Raw genomic sequence first — 25,376 nt, forward strand, 5'->3', positions numbered from 1 at the left:
ATCCGGGAATATTCCTTGTGAGAAGGAACAATTGATAATATCGACTAGATATTTGGAGATGTATTCTGGTATGAGAATCAGAGATTTGGAAGGTATTTGGTCTAGAGGGTGGGTCGAAGGTTTCATTCTTTTTATAAGGGTTTCCACCTCTAAAGTGTGAGTAGGATCGAAGGAATCCAAGCTTATGTCTGTGTTCAGTAGGTGGAGGGTATTCGGAGGCAGTGAGTTTGGGCTGGTTGGTAATTTAGCCAGGGTGTTGGAAATTTTGTTCTGAAAGAATAAGGCAAGATCATTGGCCTTCGATTGGGCTGTATCGTCTGGTAGTGTAGGGGGAGCAGTTTTGGTGAGTTCTGATACATATGAAAAAAGAGCCTTCGCGTCGAACATCAAATCGTGGATACGGTGGGCATAGAAATCTCTTTTTGTTCGAAGCGTTGCTGTTCTGTAATGGTGGAGAGCGGTTTTGTATATGGTTAGAGAATGTGGATTGGGATACTTCCTCCATTCTTTTTCTTTCCATCTTAGGTTTTGCTTCTGGGTATGGAGCTCATTTGTGAACCATGGCTGCTTGTTTTTTTGAGAAGGATTTATGTTTTTTTTTGACAGTGGGCATAAGTTATTGGCTATCGTTTCTGTGATGTTTTGCCAAGAGATAATAGCAGAATTGGGGTTAGATAGGTCCAGTTAGAAAGTTCTTTGATCAGCGAGTTGCCGAGGTCTTCTGAAGGACATGGTTTCCTGTAGTACAGAGTGGTCACCTGAGGGGGCACAGAAGATCCTGTCAATGACCTAATGGTGGAGGTGATCATGAAATGGTCTGACCATGGAACTGGGAGGCATAGCGGGGGCGAAAGTGGAGTGAGGTTGGAGTTTGTAAAGATAAGGTCAAGGGTATGACCTGCTTTATGTGTGGGTTGATTGATGTATTGTTTGAAGCCCATGTCCGAGAGGGCTGACAGGAAGGCTTCAGTTAGAAGATCTAGGGTTAGCATCGATGTGAAGATTAAAATCTCCAAGGATTAAGGCTGGAGAATCTAGTTTTAAGTATTTGGCTATGATTTCCACCATAGGAGAAGCGTCTTGATCTAAAAGTCCAGAGATGGCTGTAAGTTGCTCTTAGCCAAGTTCATGACCCAGCCTAGCTCCTGCAGTGAGGAGATCACCCTGCAAGAAATCCAGAGGCTCTTCTCCACACTCTTAGCTTGATTCAATCAGTTGTCTAGGTATGGGTGAACTAGGATGTTTGCTGCTACCACCACGATCTTGGAAAAGGTCTTGAGTGCAGTGGCATGCCCGAAGGTCAGAGCCTGAAACTGGTAATGACATCCTAGAACAGCAAACCACAGGGAATATGCAGATATGCTTCAGTCAGATCCAGAAATGTGAGGTATTCCCCTGATTGAACTGCCATTATTACGAAGCACACAGTCTCCATTCAGAAATGAGTCACCCTCAAATGACAATTAACTCCTTTGAGATCCAGGATGGGTCTGAAGGACTCTTCCTTCTTGGGTATGACAAAATAGATGGAATAGCGTCCCGTATTTATTTGTGATTTGGGAACAGGAATTATGGCCTTCAAGTCCAAGAGCCTCCTTAAGGTAGTCTCTACTGCCACCCTCTTCTGAGGGGAGTTGAATAGAGAAATCATAAAGACATCCAGAGGAGCATGAAGGAATTCTAGAGCATAACCATCCCGAATCACTTCCAGGATCCATTGGTTCGACATGATCTGGATCCACCTATGATAAAAGCGAGATAGGCACCTGCCTAGCTCCTGCACCAGCAGGTGAGTCCACAAACCTTCATTGAGAAGATTGAGAGGCTCTATTCCTGGAGCCCACATCCTTCTGAGGTTTTCTGGGATGAAAGGACTGAGACCTACCGAAGGGTCAAGTTCTTTGAGAGGAAGCTCTACTATAAAGACGAAATCATCTGTAGCCTTGAGAGCAGCCACTTGTCTGAAAAGGACATGAAGCCTATTCTGGGTTCTGACCTGGGGGGCTAATCTCACTGAAGTCTATACTGGGGACTACCTGACGGGCTTATCGCCTGCATGCACACAGGACTATCTTGGGGGTTTACCCAATATAAACACACACAATTACTAGTAGCTTATTCCCTACACAAATAGCCACACACAAACTTTGATTCAATACATCATAGTTGCAGGTACTTAGGAATGTAAGTTTATTTGAGCAATACGAGGATAAAACAAATAAAATCAGATCATTCAGAAGAAGTAATGTTAGATATTAACAATTGCTATATTTATATAAAAAGCTTAATTGTTTCCAAAGGATCAGCCTGTGCTACCATATCCGGAAGCATGCTCTCCCTCTCTCTCTAGCTATTATTTCTCTTTATACACTAAATGCTTGGGAAAAGCAGTGATGTTTCCTCCCTCTGAGTTCTTAACAATTTCAGGCACAGCTGTGTGCCCTTCAGTTTTTCTCAGGCTTTAGTATAAGTTAATTGCTTGCTGTCTCATCATAGACCTACAAGAATAACTAAAATAAACTGAGTCTTACCTGTTCATAAGCATTTCACAGGGCAAAACAGTAAATATGAGTTCACTCAGAGGTTGGCCTGTGGTCTTCAAACTAGTCTGCATCTGGGTGAGAACTCTGAATTCACACGGCCCAACCTCCACACATCTCCTCAGCCAAAGTAACAAAAAATGACTCCAACAAAGCCGGCTTCTTATCTTCTGGCAAATGAGGGACCTGGGTGGCAGTGGTCAAGCGTATCGAGGCAGGCAGTGGTCGAGGGTATCCAGAAGTCAGGTCAAGGTCAATACTAGGTATCTATCTGAAGGGAATGGTGAGATAGATGGGCAGAAAGGCAAGGAAAACAGGCGGGCAGAGAGGGAGACGTAGAGAACTGAGGAATTGAAGACAAGGATCTGCAACTGAAGACAAGGACGTTGGAATTGAAGACAGGAATGCTGGAGCAACATGCACTACTACAAGAGTAGGGAGACCTGTTGCTGAGGCAAGGATGTGAAGGTCTGGAGGGCCTGTATAGGCCTGTGTGAGGTCATCAAGCCACGCTGTGGGTTTTCCCCCGCTGCGGGCTCTTTAAATTAGGCAGTGTTGGCTGAGCGCATGCATAAGAGGAAGTGCAGTGGCAGGGAGTTGGTGGCATCTGGCCGTGAGGCAAGCCGGCAGCACGTTGCCACGAAGAGAAGTGGGGTCTGCTATGGAAAGGAGAGAAGTCCTGCCGCGAGAATGCATTGCTGCGACTGGGGCCCGGCCCGAGAGATGAGAGCAGCAGTTTGCGGGGTTAGCCAGCGGACCGCCAAACGTAACATAACTGTGCTTCAAGGATGTATTTTTATATTTGATTGTAAATTGCTTTGATTTTATGTTGGAAAGCAGTCTATGAAGAAACTAAACTAAACTAACAAGTGTAGTTATTGTTCCTGTTGAGGTATTGCTCATTCTGATGCTTGTAAGGTCAGAATTGGAAAGGGCCACATGGCCCCAGAAAAATTCCTCCATAAAGTGTCCAAAGAATTCTCTGAGGGTCTAGTGGGGCCAGTTTTCCCAAACTCTTCCTTTATCTTGACCCATTAAAAAATAAAAATTGGAAAGAAGCCCCCCCAGGCCCTGCGTCCAGGCTTGGATTTGTCACTAGGCCTGTGCATAGGGTGGCAAATCTCAGTGGGGTGCTTGGCACAGCAAAATATTTACTGCCTTGAAGAAAACAGATTCCCTGCTGCTCCTTTAATGTGTCACAGAGCGGAGCAAAGTGTCATCGCCCCACAGCCAATGTGGCCTGCAGCAGTGCCAAAGAAAAGCCAGTGGCCCTGCCCATTGGTCTGAGGTCAGAGAAATCACTGCCTGGCGCCCTTTGATATGGCCTATAGCAGTTTATAGTGAAGCCACTGCCCGAATCCCTCCCAATGTGGCCTTTACTGGTGCCAGAGAGAAGATTCTACATTTTTCTCTCCCAATGCTGCATGCAGGAGCCCAGGAAGAACGCCCCCCCCCCCCCCTTAAATACACACATTCCACCAAGCTGAAGGAATGAGTAAAGCCCTGCTCAAACTCTCTCACTTCTTCCGTCCACAACACAGTTCAATCTGATAGAAGAGCAGGACGGCAACTCGGCCCTTCTAACCCGCTACTCCTGTGCTGGCTCCTCTTTTTCTCGTGGTTCAGATCAACTGTTTGAACCATACCAGAGGAAGAGGAGCCAGTAGCAGGAGGAGTGGGTTAGAAGTGCTGAGCCCATACTTTGCGGTCATGCTGACTGGAGCCCACCACAGAGAGGAGGAGAGTGAGGCAGCCTGGAAAGTAGGGAGAGAGAAGAGCTCTAGGACCTGAAGGAACCGGTTTTTTTTTTTTTTTAATCTCTGGGAGGTGACTCAAAGCTAGAGTTGGGTGAATTGAGACATGGAGTGGGAACAAGGATTAGTAGATAAGGAGATTTGGGGATGGATGCAGGGACAGTAGGGACTCAAGAGACTGGGAAGGGATATCAGTGGGAAGTGAGAGACAGGACTGGGAATGTGAGATGGAGGTAAGGTGGGGGGGATAAAGGGTGGAGAGGGTTTGCGACATGATGTGAAGGAACTTAAGGACTAGGAAGGGAGTGAGTGAATGGCAGTGAAAAGGGACTGGGGGCAATGAAGGGGGTAATAGAGGTGGGGACTAAAACAAAGCAGTGAAATGGGGCTAGGCTCTGAAAGGGGTAAGAGGATGGAAATGGGGGAGGCTTAGGAATAGGGGAAAAATAGAAAATGGAGGCAGAGAGGAAGGTGAATGACAGGGAAGGAGCTGGGACTGGTGAGAGAATGAGAGGCAGAGGAAAGTTGATGAGGGCTAGGGAGATAACTACAGGATGAAAATGGGAAAAAGGATGTGAGGGGAAATAGGAGGTGAGAATGGGAAATGGAAAACTGGTAGGTAGGCAAGAGATGAAAAGAGGGAGATAAGACAGGACTAGGAAGAACTATAGGTATAAATGACGGACCTAAAATGGGGGAGATGCAGTAAGATCAAAGATGGGGAGGGGTGAGAGAGGGACAATTAAAAATGTGAAAAGATGGCAAGGAGAAGTATAGTGATGGTGATGCAGGAGTCATGGATTGAGTGGGATGGAAGAAAGGAGGTGAGCATGAAAGGGGATGGTTGAAGAGAGAGCATGGAAATGATTTGGGGAGCAAGAGCTGTGTATCCATTTCAGTTTTTGTCTGCACATTTCTAATTTATGGTCATTTAATTCTTTATTTGGTGAGGTCTTTCTTTGTTCTGCATGTGTGACCAAGGTGAAGTATTCTGCTACCACCATTATAGGAAACATGGATCAGATTAATGCATCAAATAGCATTATATGAGATTCAATGAAGAAAAGATATTCAAAATCCTTGTCAAAAATTAAAACTTAAAAAATATTTCCAATTATGGAAAGATATTATACTATATATTACTTAAAAATATTTAAAGGAGAATGTTTAAAATAGTAATTGATATTATTTGTTTAAAATCAACTCTATTATAAATATAGGGAAAAGTAGTTGGGAAATTAATATTTAATTTGTATGTTATGAAAAATTTCTGTAAAACATATTAAATATAGTTTCTGTCTAGAGATCTATAGCAGTCCGGCCTGTTCTGTTTCCCTAATAGGAGGTGCATTGGTGTTCTATGGTCCGTTGTAATATTTACATTATTGCTTTTTGATAAGTAGTGTCAATTCTTTTTGACTCCTGCAAGTTAGTGCTGTGTTGGTATGACAGGTTTGCTCTATGGGTTCCGGGTGGCTTTTTGCAGGGCTTTTGTTTTAACATAAGAACATAAGAAATTGCCATGCTGGGTCAGACCAAGGGTCCATCAAGCCCAGCATCCTGTTTCCAACAGAGGCCAAAACCAGGCCACAAGAACCTGGCAATTACCCAAACACTAAGAAGATCCCATGCTACTGATGCAATTAATAGCAGTGGCTATTCCCTAAGTAAAATTGATTAATAGCCATTAATGGACTTCTCCTCCAAGAACTTATCCAAACCTTTTTTGAACCCAGCTACACTAACTGCACTAACCACATCCTCTGGCAACAAATTCCAGAGCTTTATTGTGCGTTGAGTGAAAAAGAATTTTCTCCGATTAGTCTTAAATGTGCTATTTGCTAACTTCATGGAATGCCCCCTAGTCCTTCTATTATTCGAAAGTGAAAATAACCGAGTCACATCTACTCGTTCAAGACCTCTCATGATCTTAAAGACCTCTATCATATCCCCCCTAAGCCGTCTCTTCTCTAAGCTGAACAGCCCTAACCTCTTCAGCCTTTCCTCATAGGGAAGCTGTTCCATCCGCTTTATCATTTTGGTTGCCCTTCTCTGTACCTTCTCCATCGCAACTATATCTTTTTTGAGATGCGGCGACCAGAATTGTACACAGTATTCAAGGTGCGGTCTCACCATGGAGCGATACAGAGGCATTATGACATTTTCCATTTTATTCACCATTCCCTTTCTAATAATTCCCAACATTGTTTGCTTTTTTGACTGCCGTAGCACACTGAACCGACGATTTCAATGTGTTATCCACTATGATGCCTAGATCTCTTTCTTGGGTAGTAGCACCTAAAATGGAACCTAACATTGTGTAACTATGACATGGGTTATTTTTCCCTATATGCATCACCTTGCACTTATCCACATTAAATTCATCTGCCATTTTGATGCCCAATTTTCCAGTCTCACAAGGTCTTCCTGCAATTTATCACAATCTGCTTGTGATTTAATTACTCTGCATAATTTTGTATCATCTGATTACCCCCTCTCTACTTCCCTAGACCCAAAATGGCACTGGCAGATCAAGAGCCAGTGGTGGTCGCACCTGCCCCCACTAGATCACCAGGATTTCAAGTAAGCTTCATGGGGGCTTCTTAAATGGTGATTTTTTTAATGGTTCCAAGTGTGGAGCGAATTTGGAAAGGGAGACCCATTAGATCCCTAGGAATTTTTGGACACTCTGATGGAGGAGTTTTTTTTTTTTTTTTTTAAACATGGCAGCCCTGGGATGGGGTTCCCAGTATATTGCTGCAGCCAGAAATTTGTGAAATTCCAGATTATGGCAATGTGCATAAAACCACTGGGGGGGGGGGGGGGGGGGAAAGAGAGATTCACTACATTGTGGCATTCTGTACTGCAGTTTAATAACTCCTGCAGTAATTTTCTGTACAAATTTTGCACTTTAATAAAGAGGACCCTAACGTAGTAAAATACAATTTAAACCTTAACCTTTAATACTTAAAAATGTAAATCCTTTTCAAGCCCCTAGAAAACTGAACACTAAAAAGTGAATTATCAGAATCAAAATAGTTTCTGAATGAACAGAAATACCAATTGATACATCCTGAAAAATATTATTTCATTTGTCCAAACATTGAATTATGCTAACAAACATATTTTACATGCTATGCATTTTTTTGGCAAAACCAGAACTTCGTGTTTTCGTGAACTCTCTTATGTAAAGATTTCAGCGTGGCACCGCTTTACGACATAATTTACCAACCAAATCAATGTAAAAAAAAATAATAATTCATTTAATATGCACGAATGAACCAACTCTCGCTTTTGTGCTTAGAAGAGGCTATCAAGCATTTGTAAATTTATTTGCACGCCTGTAAAAAGACAAACCTACATTACCCGTGAGGCACGTGAAAGGACGTACGCAGACGGCATGACGCGATCCGACTAAGTAAAATTGAGTCTGATTAGTAGAGCCTGTGAGACCAGAGCGAGCATTGCCTGCGCTAGTGCGCGAGAGCGGTAGAACATGCCCGCGCCTGGTCCAAGGAACGCGCACGCGTGCAAGGGTGTAAAACGGTTTGAAGCGGGAATACCCCGAGCGGCGCCCGTCCGCGAAGCTAGTGTAGCATCTTGCTTCTCCTTAACTGTCGCTGGCCTACGGCTGCTCTCCTCGCACGTCCGGGGCGGAAAGGGCAGAGAAGGGAGAGGCCCGGCCGCCGGCTGCCACGCCAAGTGAGTGTCTCTTTCTCTTTCCACGGTGTCTTTTTTTCCGAGACGTTGGTGCCATTGCATGTGTGCGCACGCGTGCATTGGGGCTGTCAGCCACTGTTTGCGGCACGGGGAGAAGAGAGGGCAGGGCGGGACGTGGCTCTTCGCTCCGGGGGGACGGGGACGGGGACGGGGACTGGAAATAGCTGCTAGCGCCTGTGCTGTGACCGGGCTCTGCCGTCTCTTGGCTGGGAGAAGGAGGCAGGTGGAGGTGGCAGAAGGATGACCCTGTTAGGACTCTGCGGGCAGTGGAGGAGCTAAGCTCATTCTGTGCAGGTGTGCGGCAGTCTCCTGCCAAGGGGCCACGAGCAGAAACGTGACACTTGTGACTGATAACGCTCACGCCGAGGGGATGGACTCGGCCCTTTCATTTGTGTTGATCTTTTTTTCTCACTTGATGTCCTCGGCAATGAAACTGTTTTTGTGCTGTATAGTTAAGCAGTTTTTAAACTGCAAGTATCTGTTTGGTCCTTGTGTGCATCCCTGCTGCTTAACCTAAATACCTAATGTTGCTGTTTAATTTTAATACGTCCCCACATCCATCGATACTGTTCGCAGCTAATAATGTTCAGCTACCGTTAAATATATTTATGTAAGATACCTCACTCAAGTCCATAAACTATTCCAGTTATCGCAAACTTTAGTCTTTTAAGAAGAATTTCTTAAGGGAGATTTTTTTTCTGCGTGCAGAAAATAAATTGAATGAATAAAAGAAACCCCGTCATGTTACTTTTAGATCTGGATAGAGAGGAATTAAGGAGCACTTTTATAAAGGGTGATATTTTTAGCTAATTCCCTCTCTCTCTTCTGTGACTTTAGAAAAAATCCATTGGTGCAAGTTGAACATTTTTTATTCCTGTGGAGAAAAGAGCTATCTTTTTGCATCTTGAATCATTTTCTCTGCATTTGGAGACTGCTTCATATCTATTGGTCCCAAGTGAATTGCATTGTTCTATGGTGCATCTACAATAGAAATATGAGTCTCTGTGCATAAATTGGGTAATATATGCAGAGGGCTGGTCTCCATATAATTTTTACTTCCCATTCATGAACTGAATATTTCTGAGATGGCAGGTGCCAACACAATCATATATAAAGCACCATCAGTATTCATAATGCTGTAAAAGTAAAGAGAAGTAAAAACAGAGGTAGGTGAGAGAGGTTTATGGTCCAGGAAAAGAGCTAGTGATGCAGTATTTAGAATGAGATATTAAACAATTTGCAATGATTTCAACATCGAGGGTGCACTGGACTAGCAGAAAGCAAATTGGGAATAATTGGATGTACAGTTCATTGCAGCCATAGTCCTCAGCCAGGGGTTACCAACCACAGTTCTTTCTGGAGCCTGGTTAACGAGGACTGAGTCTGCCCATTAACTATTAATGTTGAGTAGTGGTGGAGACTCCATCCTGTACAGCATCCCCATCCCTGAGCAACCTGGTGAGCAGATGTCCAGCCTCTGAATTGAACTGAGTTTTTTTTTTCCATATCGCAGTATGCACTACTTGTCACTAAGCCTGAGGCCAGCAGGAGGAGTTTGACCAGTACGGGGTGAAGGGAGGTTAAGGCTGTGAAGGATCGACTGAAGGAGGAAAATGCAGGATTAATGCTCTATTTAAAAGATAATTCTGATTGTATGATATCCTGTTTTGGCTGGGGAAAATAAATTGCAGTAATCAGATTGGGAGATAGAACATAAGTGCCATCCATGCTGGATCAGACCAAAGGTCCATTGAGCCCAGCATACGGTCTTCAATAGTGGCCAATCCCAAATGTAGATCCAATTTTTTGCTGCTCACTCACTATGACAAGTGGTGGGTTTCCTGGGGTCACATAATTAATAAATATCAATAGACTTTTCTTCCATGAACTTGTCCAAACCTTTTTTAAACCTAGCTATGCTAGTTGCCCTGACCATTTCCTCTGGCCTAATGTGCAGTCAGTTATTGTGTGTTCAAACTTAGTTATTTTTCCCTATATGCATCCCTTTGCACTTGTCCACATTAAATGTCATCTGCTATTTAGATGCACAGTTCTCCAGTCTCATAAGGTCCTTCTGTAGTTCCTTACAATCTGCAAGTGTGTTAGGAACCCTGAATGTTTTTATCATCTGCTATTCTTTTTTTTGTAACTTTTTTTATTTATCCATTTTCAGGCATACAAAAACAAGATACAGGTCATAGCACCAATATTAAACAGTGGCGTCAGAACCAAGCAACATTGCTGTACATATATAAAAGGCAACCGGCCTATATGGGGAAACAAACCTTGCCCCTATAATACAATAATATAAAAGAAGCTTGTATACGAACCCGTGCGCATAGCTTACACTTTACAAATGATCAATATTATAATGTGTAAGAAAAGGCCCCCAGATCTGACGGAACTTAAATCCTTTATTGAGAAAATCATAATGCAGTTTTTCTATATCCATAATACTCCTTCCCTGGGCTTTCCATTAGTCAAAATCAGGATTACATTTCCATTTGGTTGCAATGGTGAATCGAGCAGCCAGCAACAGCTGTCCCACCAGGGGGCGAAACTTAAGCGGGATCCTGGAATCCTGCTACACCCCCTAGTAATCCCAATCTAAGGAGGAGATGGAATTTATTAAGAATATTTGCTATTTCCTTTGCCTTCTCCCTCGAAAACCAGGCAATCCCAGGACAATACTCCATCCCTGGGCAACCAGGGTTTGCTGCAGCCCCTCCAGCAGTGTATGTCATAGTTAGGAAACCATGCATTGTAAAACATTGGGGTTTGATATGTTCTATGCAGAAATCGTACCCCCAGTTCAACCCATCTGTAGCAGATGGAAATCTTATGAGTGGAGGCCCAGATGTTCTTCCATGAGGAGCTTGTTAAAGACAACCCCAGATCAATGTTCCACTGGTCAATAAGGGACTGAGGAGTAAGAACCCCCATTTATTTGTGATAGGGCTCCCCAGTAAATATTCATCACCCCTTTAACTGTCCCACAACCAGAGCATAGGTAGGTTTCTAATCTATTTAAAGGAGGGAGTGGGTGCTGTAAATCCAATTTATTTTGAAGAGCCTGTCGTAGTTGTAAATAAGATGAGTGGGAGGTTACTGGAATCTCATGGTCCCTTACCAGTTCAGAGAAAGGGAGGAAACCCTCACCCCCCCTCCCCCATAATTTGAGCTAGGCAACATAGACCCATTCTGCGCCAAATTGTAAAGTCAGGATGAAATGAGTACCAGGAGATGCCGGGGTTCCTAAAAATCGGAGCAAGGGGGGAAAGGAGATCTGTCCATTGACCCATAAAGCAGCACAGCTGTCTCCACTGCTGCAATTATGGGCCACCTAAGGGTTCAGACGACAAGCTTTACGAGAAATAGGGGAGTTGGGGGGACAAAAAAAGAATTGTAGGTAGGTTGATCCCGCCTAAGTGTTCTTTCTCCATTTTCAACTACCCAGGATCTCTATCACTTATCCAGTAGATCAGACTATCCAAGCGGGCAGCCCAGTAGTATAGTCGAAAGTTGGGCAGGGCCATACCTACTTGCTTTTTAGGAAACCATAGGGTTCATAACTTTATCCTCGCTGGCTTAAATTTCCAAATACATTTCCGGATTAACCCATGTAACTCATGGAACTGTGAGGCCCGAACATTACAGGGGACATGTTGAAAAACGTAAAGAAATTTGGGCAGCAGGACCATCTTGATCAAATTTATGCGGCCTGCCCATGATACCTGGATATATCCTCTCAACTCTTTAAACACTGTTTTGCTTCTGTAAACAGAGGGGCTACATTCGTGGCATAGAATTTATTTTTTAATAATCCATGGGTATGAAGATCCCCAGGTATTTAAATCCATCTCCTACAGGACGGATTCCGGACAAACGGTCAAGTACCTGTTACCCCACCCAAGGGAAATTTTCTCAGATTTGTCATAATTCAGCTTATATCCAGATAAGGACCCAAAGCAGGCCACCAAGCCCAAAAAAGCTGACCTGGATCTAGCAGCGTCAGTCAAGAACAACAATAAGTCTTCTGCATAGAGTGCCAGTTTATGTTCCCTACCTCCTATGTGGAAACACCAAATATCAGGGTAGGGCTCTGATGGCTGCAACTAAGGGCTCGATGGATATTTCAAATAGTAAAGGGGAAAGCGGACATCCCTGACAGGTCCCACATTGGATAGAAAAGAACGGAGTTAAATTTCCATTAATTAGCAAATGTGCATGGGGATTCTCATACATGGCTGAGATCCAGGCTATAAATCTGTCCGGAAATCCCATTTCCCTTAAAGTAGCAAACATAAAGGGCCAGGCCATCCTATCAGAGACCTTCTTGGCATCTAGTGAAATTATCAAACCTGGGATCTTCTTGCTGCAAGCCTGATTATAATAATAAATACCCGCTGGGTGTTGTGAGTAGATACTTGCCCCTTAATGAAGCCTGTCTGGTCTGTATGAATGGGGCTCCAGGCGAAGGCGAAGTTGCAGCACTTTTGCCAGAATTTTTATGTCTGAATTTAATAATGATATGGGGCTGTAAGAGCCACACTCTAAGGGGTCTTTGCCTGGTTTGAGGAGCAAGGTAACTGTTTCATCTGTCAGGCAGCCTACATTTTCCCCCAGTTCCCTAGCATCATTAAAACTGGAGTTAAATACGGGACTATATCATCAAAGTACTTTTTATATATATCAATCAGATAGCGATCTGATTCTGGCCATTTCCTTTTAGCCAGTGAGCATATCGCCAAATGGATCTCATCCCTTGTAATGGGGGCCATCAATCCAGTCCTGTGGTCCTCATTGAGTTTGGGTAGGGGGATAGAAGCTAAAGTCTTGTATACCAACCCCATTCTCCCGTTCGGCTTTGGTATATAGCTGCTCATAAAATTTTAAGAAGACTGAATTAATATCTTTGGGAGCAGACATGGCTTGATCCTGTGAATTCCGTACCTTGGATATTATAGATTTTCCAGTTCTTTTCCTAATGGTTTGAGCTAGATAAGATCCTATTTTGTCCCCATGCTCATAAAATTGAAGTTTAGAGTACTTAAAGGCTCTACTAATTTTGGCTACTCCAAGTGACTGAAGGTCCCTATGGCATTGCTCCAAAGACCGCAGGGTTTTCTGAGAACAGTCTTGTTTATGCTGTACTTCTAGGATTTTAATTCTAGCTGTCAGAGCTTCCATCTGCTGCCTCTGGGCTTTTTGTAAATGACTAGAAAAAATATATTATTTTTCCCCATAGGAATGCCTTAAAGGCTTCCCAAAGTAATATAGGAGCATATTCCCTCTCTGGGTTGAAAGTATTGAATTCACTTATAGCTTGTTTGAGTAACTCCGTAAAGCGATTATCCCCTAAGAGTGAGCAATGTAATCTTCATGTAGCATTTTGCAAGCCTTTGCCTCCCAGTGCCAACTGTATCACCACTGGGTGATGGTCCGAAAGACAAGAGACCAAAATATCACTGTGTATGGTCTTAAGCGCTAGATCCATTGAACATAAAAAATAGTCATTCCGGCTATACATTAAATGCCATGGAGAGTAAAATGTGTAGTCCCGTTCTGTGGGATGCTGGTTTCTCCATATGTCCGTGAGATGAAGAGTTGTCATCAAATTACTCAACTCCCTGGCAGCCCCCACACCGGCCCTGGGTGAGGAGGTCTTATCTAAGATGCCAGTCTCTCCCTATTAGTAATGGACGATTCCCCCAGTCAAGCAGTACTTTTAGGAGTTTGTCAAAGAAGACCCTCTGGTCCTGGTTGGGACCGTAGACATTTACTAAGGTAAAAGTTGTATGATGACAACCTTCCTTCATGCCCCCTTACCATATAAATAGGCCAGTAGTGGGCCCCCCCAACTCTGCAAAAATTACATTGGTGGGCTAGTGGCCCCTTCCCCACCCCATTACCTTAAAGCCATTATTGGTGTTCAGTTTGAGGGCCCGGAGTGCCATCTGCGCCATTTTCCAAAATGGGGATGGAACAGCTCTCCTAAAATAACTATATGCAGGTTAGTGCTCTTCAGGTTGGAAAATACAGTTGAGAAGGTACATGATAAATGTTTATAAAATCATGAGTGAGGTGGAACAAATAACATCCTTTATTTACACTTTGAAATGATACTAAAACAAGGGGGTACTCAAAACTAACAACCAGCAGATTCAAAACAAATTGTAGAAGGTACTTTTTTATTCAGCTAACTAACAAGCTGTGGAATCTGTAGCCAGAGAACGTGATCAAGGTGTCCAGCATAGTGGGGTTTAAAAGAGGTTTGGACAAGATCCTGGAGAAAAAGTTCATAATATATTAGCCAAGTAGAGTAAAGAAAGTTATTGCTTTTTCCTGGGAGTGAATAATAGGAAATTAATCTACTTTCTGATCTGACCCAGCATGTGATGTTTAATAATTCTTGTCTTCAGACAATGGATGGTTTTGCCTACATATAATAATGTACAAGGACATTTAATAATATATATATTAATATATCTATCAAATGTTTAGACTGACAAGTAGTGGATGATCATAACCAAAATCTCTGTAGTTTGTTAGGATGTTTAAATGTCTCCAAAGTAAGAGATAAGCCACATATACTGCAGCCACCACAGGGACAATGTCCCCCAGAAGTCTGTGTCTGTATTTCTAGGATTAGATGAAAAAGAGGAAACAAATTTCATCTTTCAAATTTTTCCCACATTTATAAGCAAATAATGGAAACTCTTTGAAGATATCAAATTCCCTTAACATTGACCAATGGGTTCTAATAATATTCACTATCTTATGCATGATAGGCGTATGTAGTAGAACACATACAACCCTATCAGAAGTAGATCTTTTACATAACCATTCATGGTCACAAGTGTGCCCTTTTTTTTTTATTTTTATAAAACCATCCATTGTCTGAAGACGAGAATTATTGAACATTGTAGTAATTTGAAACATGCATGTATTGAGGAACTGTTGGATGGAGTTAGGACATGAGAGTGCAGACTTGCATTTTTTTTTTTTTTTTTTTTTTTTGCAATACAGGAAGTTCACATTCATTCTTAGGGTGATAATTTGTCAAAGTTTTTGATAAATGTTGAACAGAAATAGATCTACTGCTTAAATTCAGTGATTCCAAATGGGCTTAATAAAAAAAAAAAAAGTGCAGTGTCTTTTTTTATAATTTCAAATTATATATATTTTTTTAGAATATTTTTTTGAAATGTTCTTTTGTTTTTTGTTTTGTTTTTATTAGTGTTTTGTTGGGAGATGGCGGTTATTGGCGCTTCCTCTCTAGTATAGAAGGGTGAATTGGGATTGGATAGCTCTTATGACAGCTTTTTTTCTACTGAGAGATTTGTAGTAAGTTGTGAATTTAGAAAGGCAGGAGCAGTATGAATATGTATACGCTGATGTTTTTTTGAACCGTGATTGGTTCGTTTCCATGATACGATCTCTCTTGACTGGTAAATTTGGAGTATATTGTCAGTTTAAAAGTGTAGGAGTAAAAATGCTTGAACACAGAGGTTTGTCAGGCTGTCTTGATGCAGTTTGCAGTATATTTTTGAGACGCATTAATATGGTAAGTTTGGACTGTTATTTCTCAGTATGATTATATGGCCTTAGATTTTAATGTTTTTTGATATATTGTGTGCATTGTATGTCAATTCTCATCGCTTTTGAAGTTGTTTTGGAGATCACTGAGCATTTTCACATTATTTGGCAACTTGAGTTTTTTTGGCCAGTAAAGGTATGTCGTTTAAGCTATTTTGTGGTATTTATACATAATTTGAAAGATTTGGATTGAGTAGATGTAAATATTTTGGTTTTTGTTATGACTTTTATTTTTATATTTTCTGAGGTCGGTGGAACAGTCGACATTGGTTTAAATATTAGCTTCTACCTTTTAGTATGTTAAATTTAAAGCTCGTAAGTGGTGGTCTATACATTTTGGGCATGAATTTAAGTTTTTGTTTTTTTTTTGTTTTTTCAAAGGATGTTTTGGATTGGAAATGTGGTTGCCCTTTGAAGACTAGCAGATGTACTTGAGGAGGCTTAAGTTGGAACAGTATTTTTCAATTGGAAATAGTATTATTTCAAATAATGATTTCTTGTGGATTGTGATTGCAATTGAAACCTGCGTGTGTTTGGGTTTTATTTTTGTAACACTTGTTTTTATAAGTGATTTGTGTGAGTGGATGAGTACTGTGGTGTGTGTTGCATGTGAATATTTTTTATTTGAAATATTTTGGTGTATAAATATTATAAAAAAATTCAAGTTGATTTGTATTTAAGTGTTTGTATAGCGTATGTAAATAAGATGTGTAATTTACATTGATATTACAATTGGTATACAAGTTTAAATAAAATTAGTTTTAACAATATGTATTAAGGTCTACTTAAAATTGATTATATGCTTACCCCTATTATTTGCTTATATTACTACCATTAACCAATAAGCCTTGTTGCTTTTGATGCAATTGCAAATGAAAAATAAAAGGCAATCACTTTCTTGCACTATAACAAATTCTTTATTAAATATAGTATACTTCTATTTTTCTAAAGACTTAATTTTAGTAAATATTATGCCCAAACATTGTTTTATACAGCAAATATATATACATTAAAAATCATAAATCACACATGCTACCTTTCATACCTACAAGTACTCGTACAATAAAATAGGGACTATATGATTGTCTGTGAAAATACAATTGCGAATTATGGTTACACTGTATTGATAAAATGTCTACAACAAGATACCCCGACAGAGGCCACTGCTTCACCAAGATGGCTTCAACAGCGGGATTTGTAGCATGCACTTCATAAGGGATGTATTCAGAAGACAGGACAAGAGATATTCTTTTAGCACTCTTTCACTTGCAGATTTTATTTATTTATTGAGTTTTATATATTGTCATTCGGTTTCGCCATCACAACGGTTTACAAAGATTCACTTAAAAGGTAAAACGGGTTTGATGTCCCAAAAACACTATAACGTGATCATGGAGAAAAAAGTTTTAGTAGTGTAAAAAACATTTTCTTCACTAAATCATATAACTTAATGTTTTTCAAATTCACTTACTTCAGATTGGAAGAGCACATATCTATACTTTTTTTGATGACATACAATAAGATTGAAGGTATATTTGTACTTGAAATAACTTTTCCAATCGTCTCTATAATAAATAAAAGGAAAGCTTACAATAAAAGCTTTTTATAAAAAATAGAGTAAAATTTGTAAAATATGAAAAATATCTTCAGTAGACTTACCAAATGATAGTGGAATCCAAAAATGGCTCCATTATTTGCACCTCATTACTTTTAAATAATATATATCTCGTTTGAGTGTCTGGAAGCGGTTACAAATATAGGCAAAGTTATTCATAAAGCATATAGTACTTTCCTTGATTTTGTCCTACAAAGTATAAACACCAAAACCCCCCAAGGAAGTTACTGAACATCTTTTGTATTATGCTACTTATATTGTATCCTGGTACATGGTCTTTGGTTTAAATTATCTGGCAAAGCTCTGTTCCCAAAAAAAAGATTTTTACACAAACTCGTATATAAAATATGTGTACAGAGAACATATTGTAAGGACACTAGTTTTATACAATTATCCAAAAAATATTTTGGAGCATGTGAATAAAATTAATTCTTGAAGTGCCACCTATATGTGTAAACAGAAGAAGAACCCTCTGTCCACTTGGTTAAACAGAAGGAAATATAACTAAAAATGTTTAAAACTAAATTGGGCTATTGGACAAATTGCCATGCTTATTTTGCAAGAGGCTCTAACCCCCCCCCCCCCCCCACCCCCAAATAAAAGGTTTTGTTTTTTTTTTGGATCACAGCGCATGGTCATTATTTTAAATGAGCTGGTAAAGCTTTGCTCCCAAAAATTGTGATAATTCCAGAAAGATTTACAAAGATTCTTTATTGCATTTTGTTTTTACTGGAATATGTTGCACAAGCATCATTCTAATTAAGTCAGTGAACCCAAGCTCCCAAAGGTTGTAACACCGTAATGGTAGTAGAAGTTTACTAAAAACTATATGAATAAATTATACAAAAGCAATAATTTAGAAGAAAGTAGTTTTGTAAAGTTACCTGATAGAAGTTTTTTGAAGTGTAAAATTAAACACGTGTGTGGAGTAAAGATGGTGTTTCAAACCAGAAGTAACAAATGCTGACTGTATGCTGGTATTTTAACTGAGCATGTGATAGGCCAGTGAGTATAATAGAACAACAAATTGCATGTGTGAGTATTTAAATAAAACATGAAGGGGGGTTGGAAGGAAGGGGAAGGGAATAAATTAACTTTAACTCCCTCCCACCCCTGGGGTTGTCTTTCTGATATAGGCTGCCTGAATACATAATTGGTAATTAGATAATTTGAAAATTTAGTCATTCCTCAGGTGTTATCCATCAAATCTACCAAAATGAGGTCTATCCAGTGGTAACTATTGTGGAGCCTTTATTTTGAGGGAATTCATATGGAAACTTAGGGCGTGCCCCATATGTTTGAAACTCTCTTCCCTCAAAAAGCTGGCTAAAGCAGAATTCCCTGTACGTACCTGGATCAGTCCAGACAGTGGATTATATCCCCCGACCAGTAGATGGAGTCAGAACAGAGTTTGAGAGCGTCAGCATATAGAGTAGTGCACCCTCTGCTGGAGCTCAGTATTCTTCTGACTCCAGCAGATGTGAGCAGGGGGATCCACTAGCTCCCCCAGATTGACAGGGTTTCTTCATTTTTGGTTATTTCTTTCTTTTTCTCCACAGTATTTCCCTGTCTTATGTTTCTCTTCATTTCGGATCCTTAAAATTTAAAAAAAAAAAAAAAAAGACTTCAATTTTTGAGGAGGCGTGTGTCTGTGGCTCTTCCTTCTCTATTCTGTACTCCTTTCCTCTTCCGTTGGGGTAAGTGGAAGTTTTTTGAGTTTCTTTCTCCACAGGTTTGCTTCTTTTTGGTGGTGCCCCGTGGATGCCAGTGGTTCCGGCCGCTCCACGCGTCGTTTGTGGGTCCCGCGGTTCGCAAGCTCCGCCCGCGGGTGTGTGCTCAACTGAAACGGGGGTTTTCCCCCGCAGTTCCTGGACCCCTTCGGCGGGTTGTTAGGGCCATTCCAGGCCCCCCCCGTGGCACTAGCTCGTTTTTGGCCCCCCCCCAAGGCTTTTTTCCCGGTGCTGACATGCCGCGGTCCTCGAGGTGTGAGGCCTGCGGCGAACCGGGGAATCAATTTCTGAGGGAGGGGCTTTATGAGCGGTGCTTCCCTGACGGGGAAGGCACCCTGCAGTCCTCCGCTGCGATTTCGGACCTGCCTCCTCCTCAGCCCGGGCGGCGCGGGCCGGCCACGATGCCGCCTTTGGCGGGAATGGCGGCCATTTTAGGGGGACAGCGTGAGACGGACTCGCTCCCAGATGCAGACAGGATTGGTTGCACTGGCTTTCAACAGGCTCTGCCCCTGGCGGGGGGTTTGCCCGACCGGGGCTCCCAGGACGGTCCCCCCCCAGGGATTCCAATCAGCTCCCCGTTTTTCTCACCTGATTTTATTCTGGCAATGCACATGGCTTATTTGCAGGGTATGGGAGCGCAGGCGCCGAATCCCCTGGGGGCCCCTCCCCCCAAGGTTTCTAAACTTGCTGTTGGTCTCACCGCCTCGCCCGTTACGCTTGGATCCCTGCCGGGTCCCCCTCTCGTGCCACCCCGGTGTACCACGGGGGCGGCTTCGCCGGTGAGAGACGACTCCCCGGAACCCCCGGAGGCGCATCCGGATGGACATACGGAGGGGGACGACCCTCGAGCCCTAAGGATTTTTCAAAAAGAAGAGCTGGATGAACTCCTTGAAGGTCACACGCGCCATGGAAAAGCTATACCCGCTCCCTGAGGAGCGGGTATAGCTGGTTAGGAAGCAATGTCATATTGGATTGTGAACTGGTTAAAAGATGAGAAACTGAGAGTAAGTCTAAATGGTCAGTTTCTCAGTGGAGAAGGATAAACAATGTAGTGCCTCAGGGAACTGTACTGGTATCAATATTTTTTAATATATTTATAAATGATCTGGAAAGGGGAACAATAAGTGAGGTGATCAGATTCCAGATGACACATTATTCCGAGTTGTTAAATCTCAAGCAGATTGTGAAAAATTGCAGGAGGATTTTGTGAGACTGAAAGACTGGGCATTTAAATGGCAGATACATTTTAATGTGTACAAGTGTAAAGTGATGCACTTAGGGAAAAGTAACCCACACTGTAGTTACACATTATTAGGTTCTACTTTAGGAGTCACCACACAGGAAAAGGATCTGGACATCATAGTGGACCATACTTTGAAACCTTGGCTCAGTGTATGGCAATGGTCACAAAAGCATTACAGAATGTTAGGAATTATTAGGAAAGGATTGGAGAATAAAACAGAGAATGTCATGCCTCTGTATTGCTCCATTATGAGGCCACACCTGGAGTACTATGTGCAGTTCTGGTTGCCGTATCTCAAAAAATATATAATTGTATTAGAAAAGATACAGAGAAGGCTGACTAAAATAATAAAAGGGATGGAAAGGCCCCCTTATTTATTTATTTTTTTTATTTTATTTAGCATTTTTTATATACCGAGGTATAGCAGAGTTGCCTTCACTCCGGTTTACATACAGAACAATGTGTTACATTGAACGATGTTTGAAATTTAAACATATCAAAAATTAACAATAATGAGCAAAAACATAACAAGGAGAATGAGTATAACAGGATAACACTGGGTGGAAACCCTGAGTAGGTGAACAGAGATATCTGGGAGCATTGAAAACAGAGGACATCTGCCTCATGAAACAGGGAGATTGATTGAAGGAGATATTGAAAGATAGTAGGCTATGTTAATATACTATAAGTTCATTGAGTGCAATCTTTAAAAGATTGGCTGAGTAGCCAGGATTTTAGGTCTTTTTTGAAGGATTTTAAATTTTCTTGATTGGTGAGGAAATGAGGTAATGAATTCCAAAGTTTTGGGCCAATAATGGAAAGGACTCTGTTTCTGGTGGAGGATAATTTGGCCTGTGGGAGTGAGGGAATCACTAGTTGGATTTTACTAGACGTTCTTGTTGTTCGTTGAGAGCAATGTAAGTGAATGATGTCATCAAAGGTGGAGTAATCGGCTTTGTAAATTGCATTGTGAAGAATAGAGAGAACTTTGAATTCTACTCTTTTTTTTCAATAGGGAGCCACTGCAATTGATTGAGAACAGGTGAAATGTGATCGGCTTTTCTTTTCCCTGTTAGTACTCTGGCTGCAGCGTTCTGAAGGAGCTGTAGGGGTCTCAAAGAAGATTTAGGAAGGCCAATCAAAAGGGAGTTGCAGTAATCCAGACTGGAAAATAAAAGGGCTTGTAGGACTGTTTTGAAATCATGGGGGTGAAGCAGAGGTTTTAGATGTTTTAATATTTGAAGTTTGTAGAAGCCTTCTTTTATTTTTGTAGCGATGTGTTTTTTGTAGTTTAGCTCAATGTCTAACCAAAATCCCAGGTCTTTAACGCTCTCTTTAAGATGGACGAGGGTCTTATCAAAGTGGAAGGGTGGAATTGTTTTATGATCAGGATTTTTTTTGGCAATTAGGATACATTCAGTTTTGCTGGTATTTAGACATAGTTTAAGATGAATTAGCATGTTTCTGATTGTGTCTAGGTGTGAAGCAGCTTTAGACATAGCATCTTCTATTGAGGAGGAAATTGGAATGAGGAATTGTATATCATCGGCATACATGTAATACGTTATGTCGAGTCTAGATAGGAGATGGCAAAGAGGGGTAAGGTAAATGTTGAATAAGATGGGTGAAAGTGCTGATCCTTGTGAGCAAAAAAAAACCTTATGAGCAAAATAAAGAGATTAAGGCTGTTCAGCTTGGAGAAGAGACAGCTGAGTGGGGATATGATGGTCTATAATATGAGTGGAATAGAACAGGTAAATGCAAATTGGTTATGCTTTCAAAAAGTACAAAGACTGGGGACACTCCATGATGTTAGTAAGTAGCACATTCAAAACAAATTGGAGAACATTTTTTCACTCGGTGCACAATTAACTTTGGAATTCATTGCTAGATGATATGGTTAAGGCAGCTAGCGTAGATGGGTTTAAAAAAGGCTTGGACAAGTTTTTGGAGGAGAAATCCATAAACTTATTAATCAAGTAAACTTAGGGAATAGCCATTCCTTATCACTATGCAATAGCAGCATGAAGTCTGTTTACTGTTTGGGATCTGCCAGGTACTTGTTACCTGCATTGTCCATTGTTAGAATCAGGATTCTAGGCTTGATGTTGTTCTGGATGGAAGACTGACGAGAGGCATTTTATAAGAGTTCTGCACCAGATAAGCTTAAGAATACATAATTCATCTTATCCCAGGATAAGCAGGATGCTAGTCCTCACATATGGGTGACGTCACTGGACGGAGACCTATCATGGAAAACTTTCTGTCAAAGTTTCTAGAAACTTTTGACTGGCACACTGAGGCCACTGAGCATGCCCAGCATGCCATAATTCCCTGATTCACAGGGTCTCCCTTTCAGTCTTCTTTTTTCCTCGCTGCTATTAGCCTCGCGGATAAGGAGCCCTGTGTGGTAAATTCACACATGAAATAACTTTTTCCGAAAAATTTTTAAAATTTATCCCACCATAGGTTTCTCCCTTTTTTTCACCACCGGTGAGTAAAACAAATTTTCCGGTCGATACCGTTCACTAAATTTCTAGTCAGAAAGTCGTCGACTGCTGTCTGGCCTTCTAGATGGCTACCGGGTTTAAAAAATGCCCGAATTGTACTTGCACTATGTCCATAACGGACGCACACACTGAATGTGTGCTCTGTTTAGGCGAGAAACACGATGTATCAACATGCCTGAAATGTGCTGAAATGACATCGAATGGCAGATGAGCTCATATGGAAAAGATGGAGCATCTTTTCCATCTTCAATTGCTGTCGTCGACTTCGACTTCAATGCAATCGTCTCCGGCTGAAGCAGTTAAAAAATTAGCATTAAAAACTCGATGTCTTCCGGACGAAGCGGGTGACCGACCATCACCGACCCCTTCTCGGTTGTCTATAAAGTCAACCTCGATCAAGGAAAAACAGCGCTGAGCATCGCATGAAACATCGGCATCGACATCAAAGACCTCTGGATCCAGATTCTGACACGATGCCTGGAGTTCCTTCGATGCCTATCGAGCCAACTCCTAAGAAACCTCGGATGGATGAGTCATCGATGCCCTTGACGCCTATGACTCCCAGGCGATCCCCACCGACCTGTGTAATGGCCGGTTTCGCCCTCACTGCCACCCCCTATAGCTGTTCTGAATTCACCAGCCATAAGGGTGGAACTGGACGTATATATACGCTAGGCGGTTCGAGATACTAACTGAGAGATACCTTCGATGCCAGCACGGTACTGATTCCATCGCCGGCTCAGAGTCCATCACCGATGCCTGTGCTGATGCCGGATCTGTCGCTGTTGGCACCAATACTTGCCAAGTTGGACATTCTTATCTGTGCCATACTGGTGCAGCCACTAGATGCTCCAATGCCACAGCCCACAGATGAAGATATATCAAAGACTTTACTGATGCCTGAACCAACACCAGGTCCATCGGGAGTTTCTCATCCCAAACCTTCCTTCTCTCCATTAATTCCATCGAGACCGTCGATGCCCTCTATACCATCTTTCCATCTTCCTTAGACTCTTCTGCTTCGACCTTCCTCGGACACCTGGGATGATGCAGGTACCGATACTTCATCGGATGAAGTCCTATCAGATCCCTCGCCTCCGGAGGAAAGGAGAAGGTCACCTCCAGAGGACTTCTCTTTTTCTACTTTTGTTAAAGAGATGGCTAATAACATCCCTTTCCAGTTAGTGACTGAGGAAGATACCAGACAAAAAACTCTAGAAGTTTTACAGTTTGTGGATCCACCAAAAGAAGTTCTTGCAATATCGGTGCATGAGGTGCTCGTGGACCTCCAACACAGGTTATAGGAACACCGTTGTACCATACCACCTGTCAATAAATGGACTGATACCACCTATTTAGTACAGCACATTCCAGGGTTTCAGAAGCCTCAGCTGGAATTGGCCTAAAAGAAATCTAAAAGAATCAAGCCACATTCATCTACTCCTCCTGGGAAGGAGCACAGATTCTTGGACACCATCGGAAGAAAGACGTTCCAAGGCTCAATGCTGATTTCCAGAATTGCATCATACCAGCTTTATATGACACAATACCAGCGTAATCTATGGAAACAGCTGCAAGAACTATCTGACTCACTTCCACAACAGTTCCAGGATTCTTTTAATATCATTTACAAAGGCCTGGAAGCTGGAAAGCATGAGGTCCGTGCAGCATATGACAGTTTCGAAACATCATCCAGGATGGCTGCAAACGGGTATCTGGGCCTGGTTGTAGGCCTCTCAGACCTTAGATCAGAAATAGAAGAAAAGCTCGCAGATCTCCCTTGCACGGGAGATAATCTCTTTGGAGACAAGTTTCGTGAAGCTGTATTACAGCTCAAGGAGCGCTCGGAAACTCTACGTCAGCTTTCCTCTGTTCTAGCAGAATCACAGTCCTCTGCACGCAGACTTCCCAGGAAAGAATCTAAAAATCCATATTACAGACCACGGAGATACTATCCCCCAGCACCCTGTGATAGGTCATCAAGGCCTGTCCAATGATCCCAAGAGCTCCTAGAGCCCAGCCTCCACCCCAGACAGGCCCAGCCTCGGGGTTTTGAAATCTTGCCAGAGAATAGAAGCCTTTCCACCAATCCAACCCCAACTCTACCTGTAGGTGGTTGAATAGCCTTTTTTTCATCAAAATTGGTCGCACATCACCACCAACAAATGGGTACTCTCAATCATATCTCACGGTTACCATCTGGACTTTCTAACTGTACCAAACAATACTCCACCCAGTTCCTTTTGGACAAAGGAATCATTCCATGCTTCTACAAAAAGAATTATCCACCCTTCTGAGAGCCAGGGCCATGGAACCAGTTCCCCGACCTTAGCAGGGCAGAGGATTCTACTCCTGATATTTCCTCATTCCAAAGAAAATAGGAGGCCTGTGTCCCATATTAGACCTCCGGAAACTCAACAAATTCCTGCGGAAAGAAAAATTCAGAATGGTATCCTTAGGCACCATGCTACCTCTACTTCTAACAGGAGATTGGCTCTGTTCTTTGGATCTTCAAGACGCTTATGCTCACATTCCAATATTCCCTCCTCATCGCAAGTATCTACGCTTTCTGGTGGGACATCAGCATTTTCAGTACCGAGTTCTACCGTTCGGACTTGCCTCAGCACCTCAAGTCTTCACAAAGTGCCTGGCAGTGGCAGCGGCC

General features: G+C 42.0%; 1 protein-coding gene and 1 long non-coding RNA gene across 2 annotated transcripts in view; one reads left to right on the forward strand and one right to left on the reverse strand.

Moving 5' to 3' along the window:
* LOC115088226 overlaps nucleotides 1-7,745 on the reverse strand; it is a 111,302-nt gene extending 103,557 nt beyond the window's left edge. Inside the window, exon 1 of the long non-coding RNA XR_003855726.1 lies at nucleotides 7,661-7,745. This is a non-coding gene — a long non-coding RNA (uncharacterized LOC115088226). The remainder of the gene's footprint in view (nucleotides 1-7,660) is intronic.
* Nucleotides 7,700-25,376, forward strand: part of DTNB (dystrobrevin beta) — a 760,848-nt gene continuing 743,171 nt past the window's right edge. Inside the window, 1 exon segment of the mRNA XM_029596279.1 lies at nucleotides 7,700-7,996. Coding sequence (XP_029452139.1) covers nucleotides 7,791-7,996 — 206 coding nt within the window. The 5' untranslated portion in view covers nucleotides 7,700-7,790.

Source organism: Rhinatrema bivittatum, chromosome 3 (genome assembly GCF_901001135.1).
Source record: "Rhinatrema bivittatum chromosome 3, aRhiBiv1.1, whole genome shotgun sequence".
Taxonomy (NCBI): domain Eukaryota; kingdom Metazoa; phylum Chordata; class Amphibia; order Gymnophiona; family Rhinatrematidae; genus Rhinatrema; species Rhinatrema bivittatum.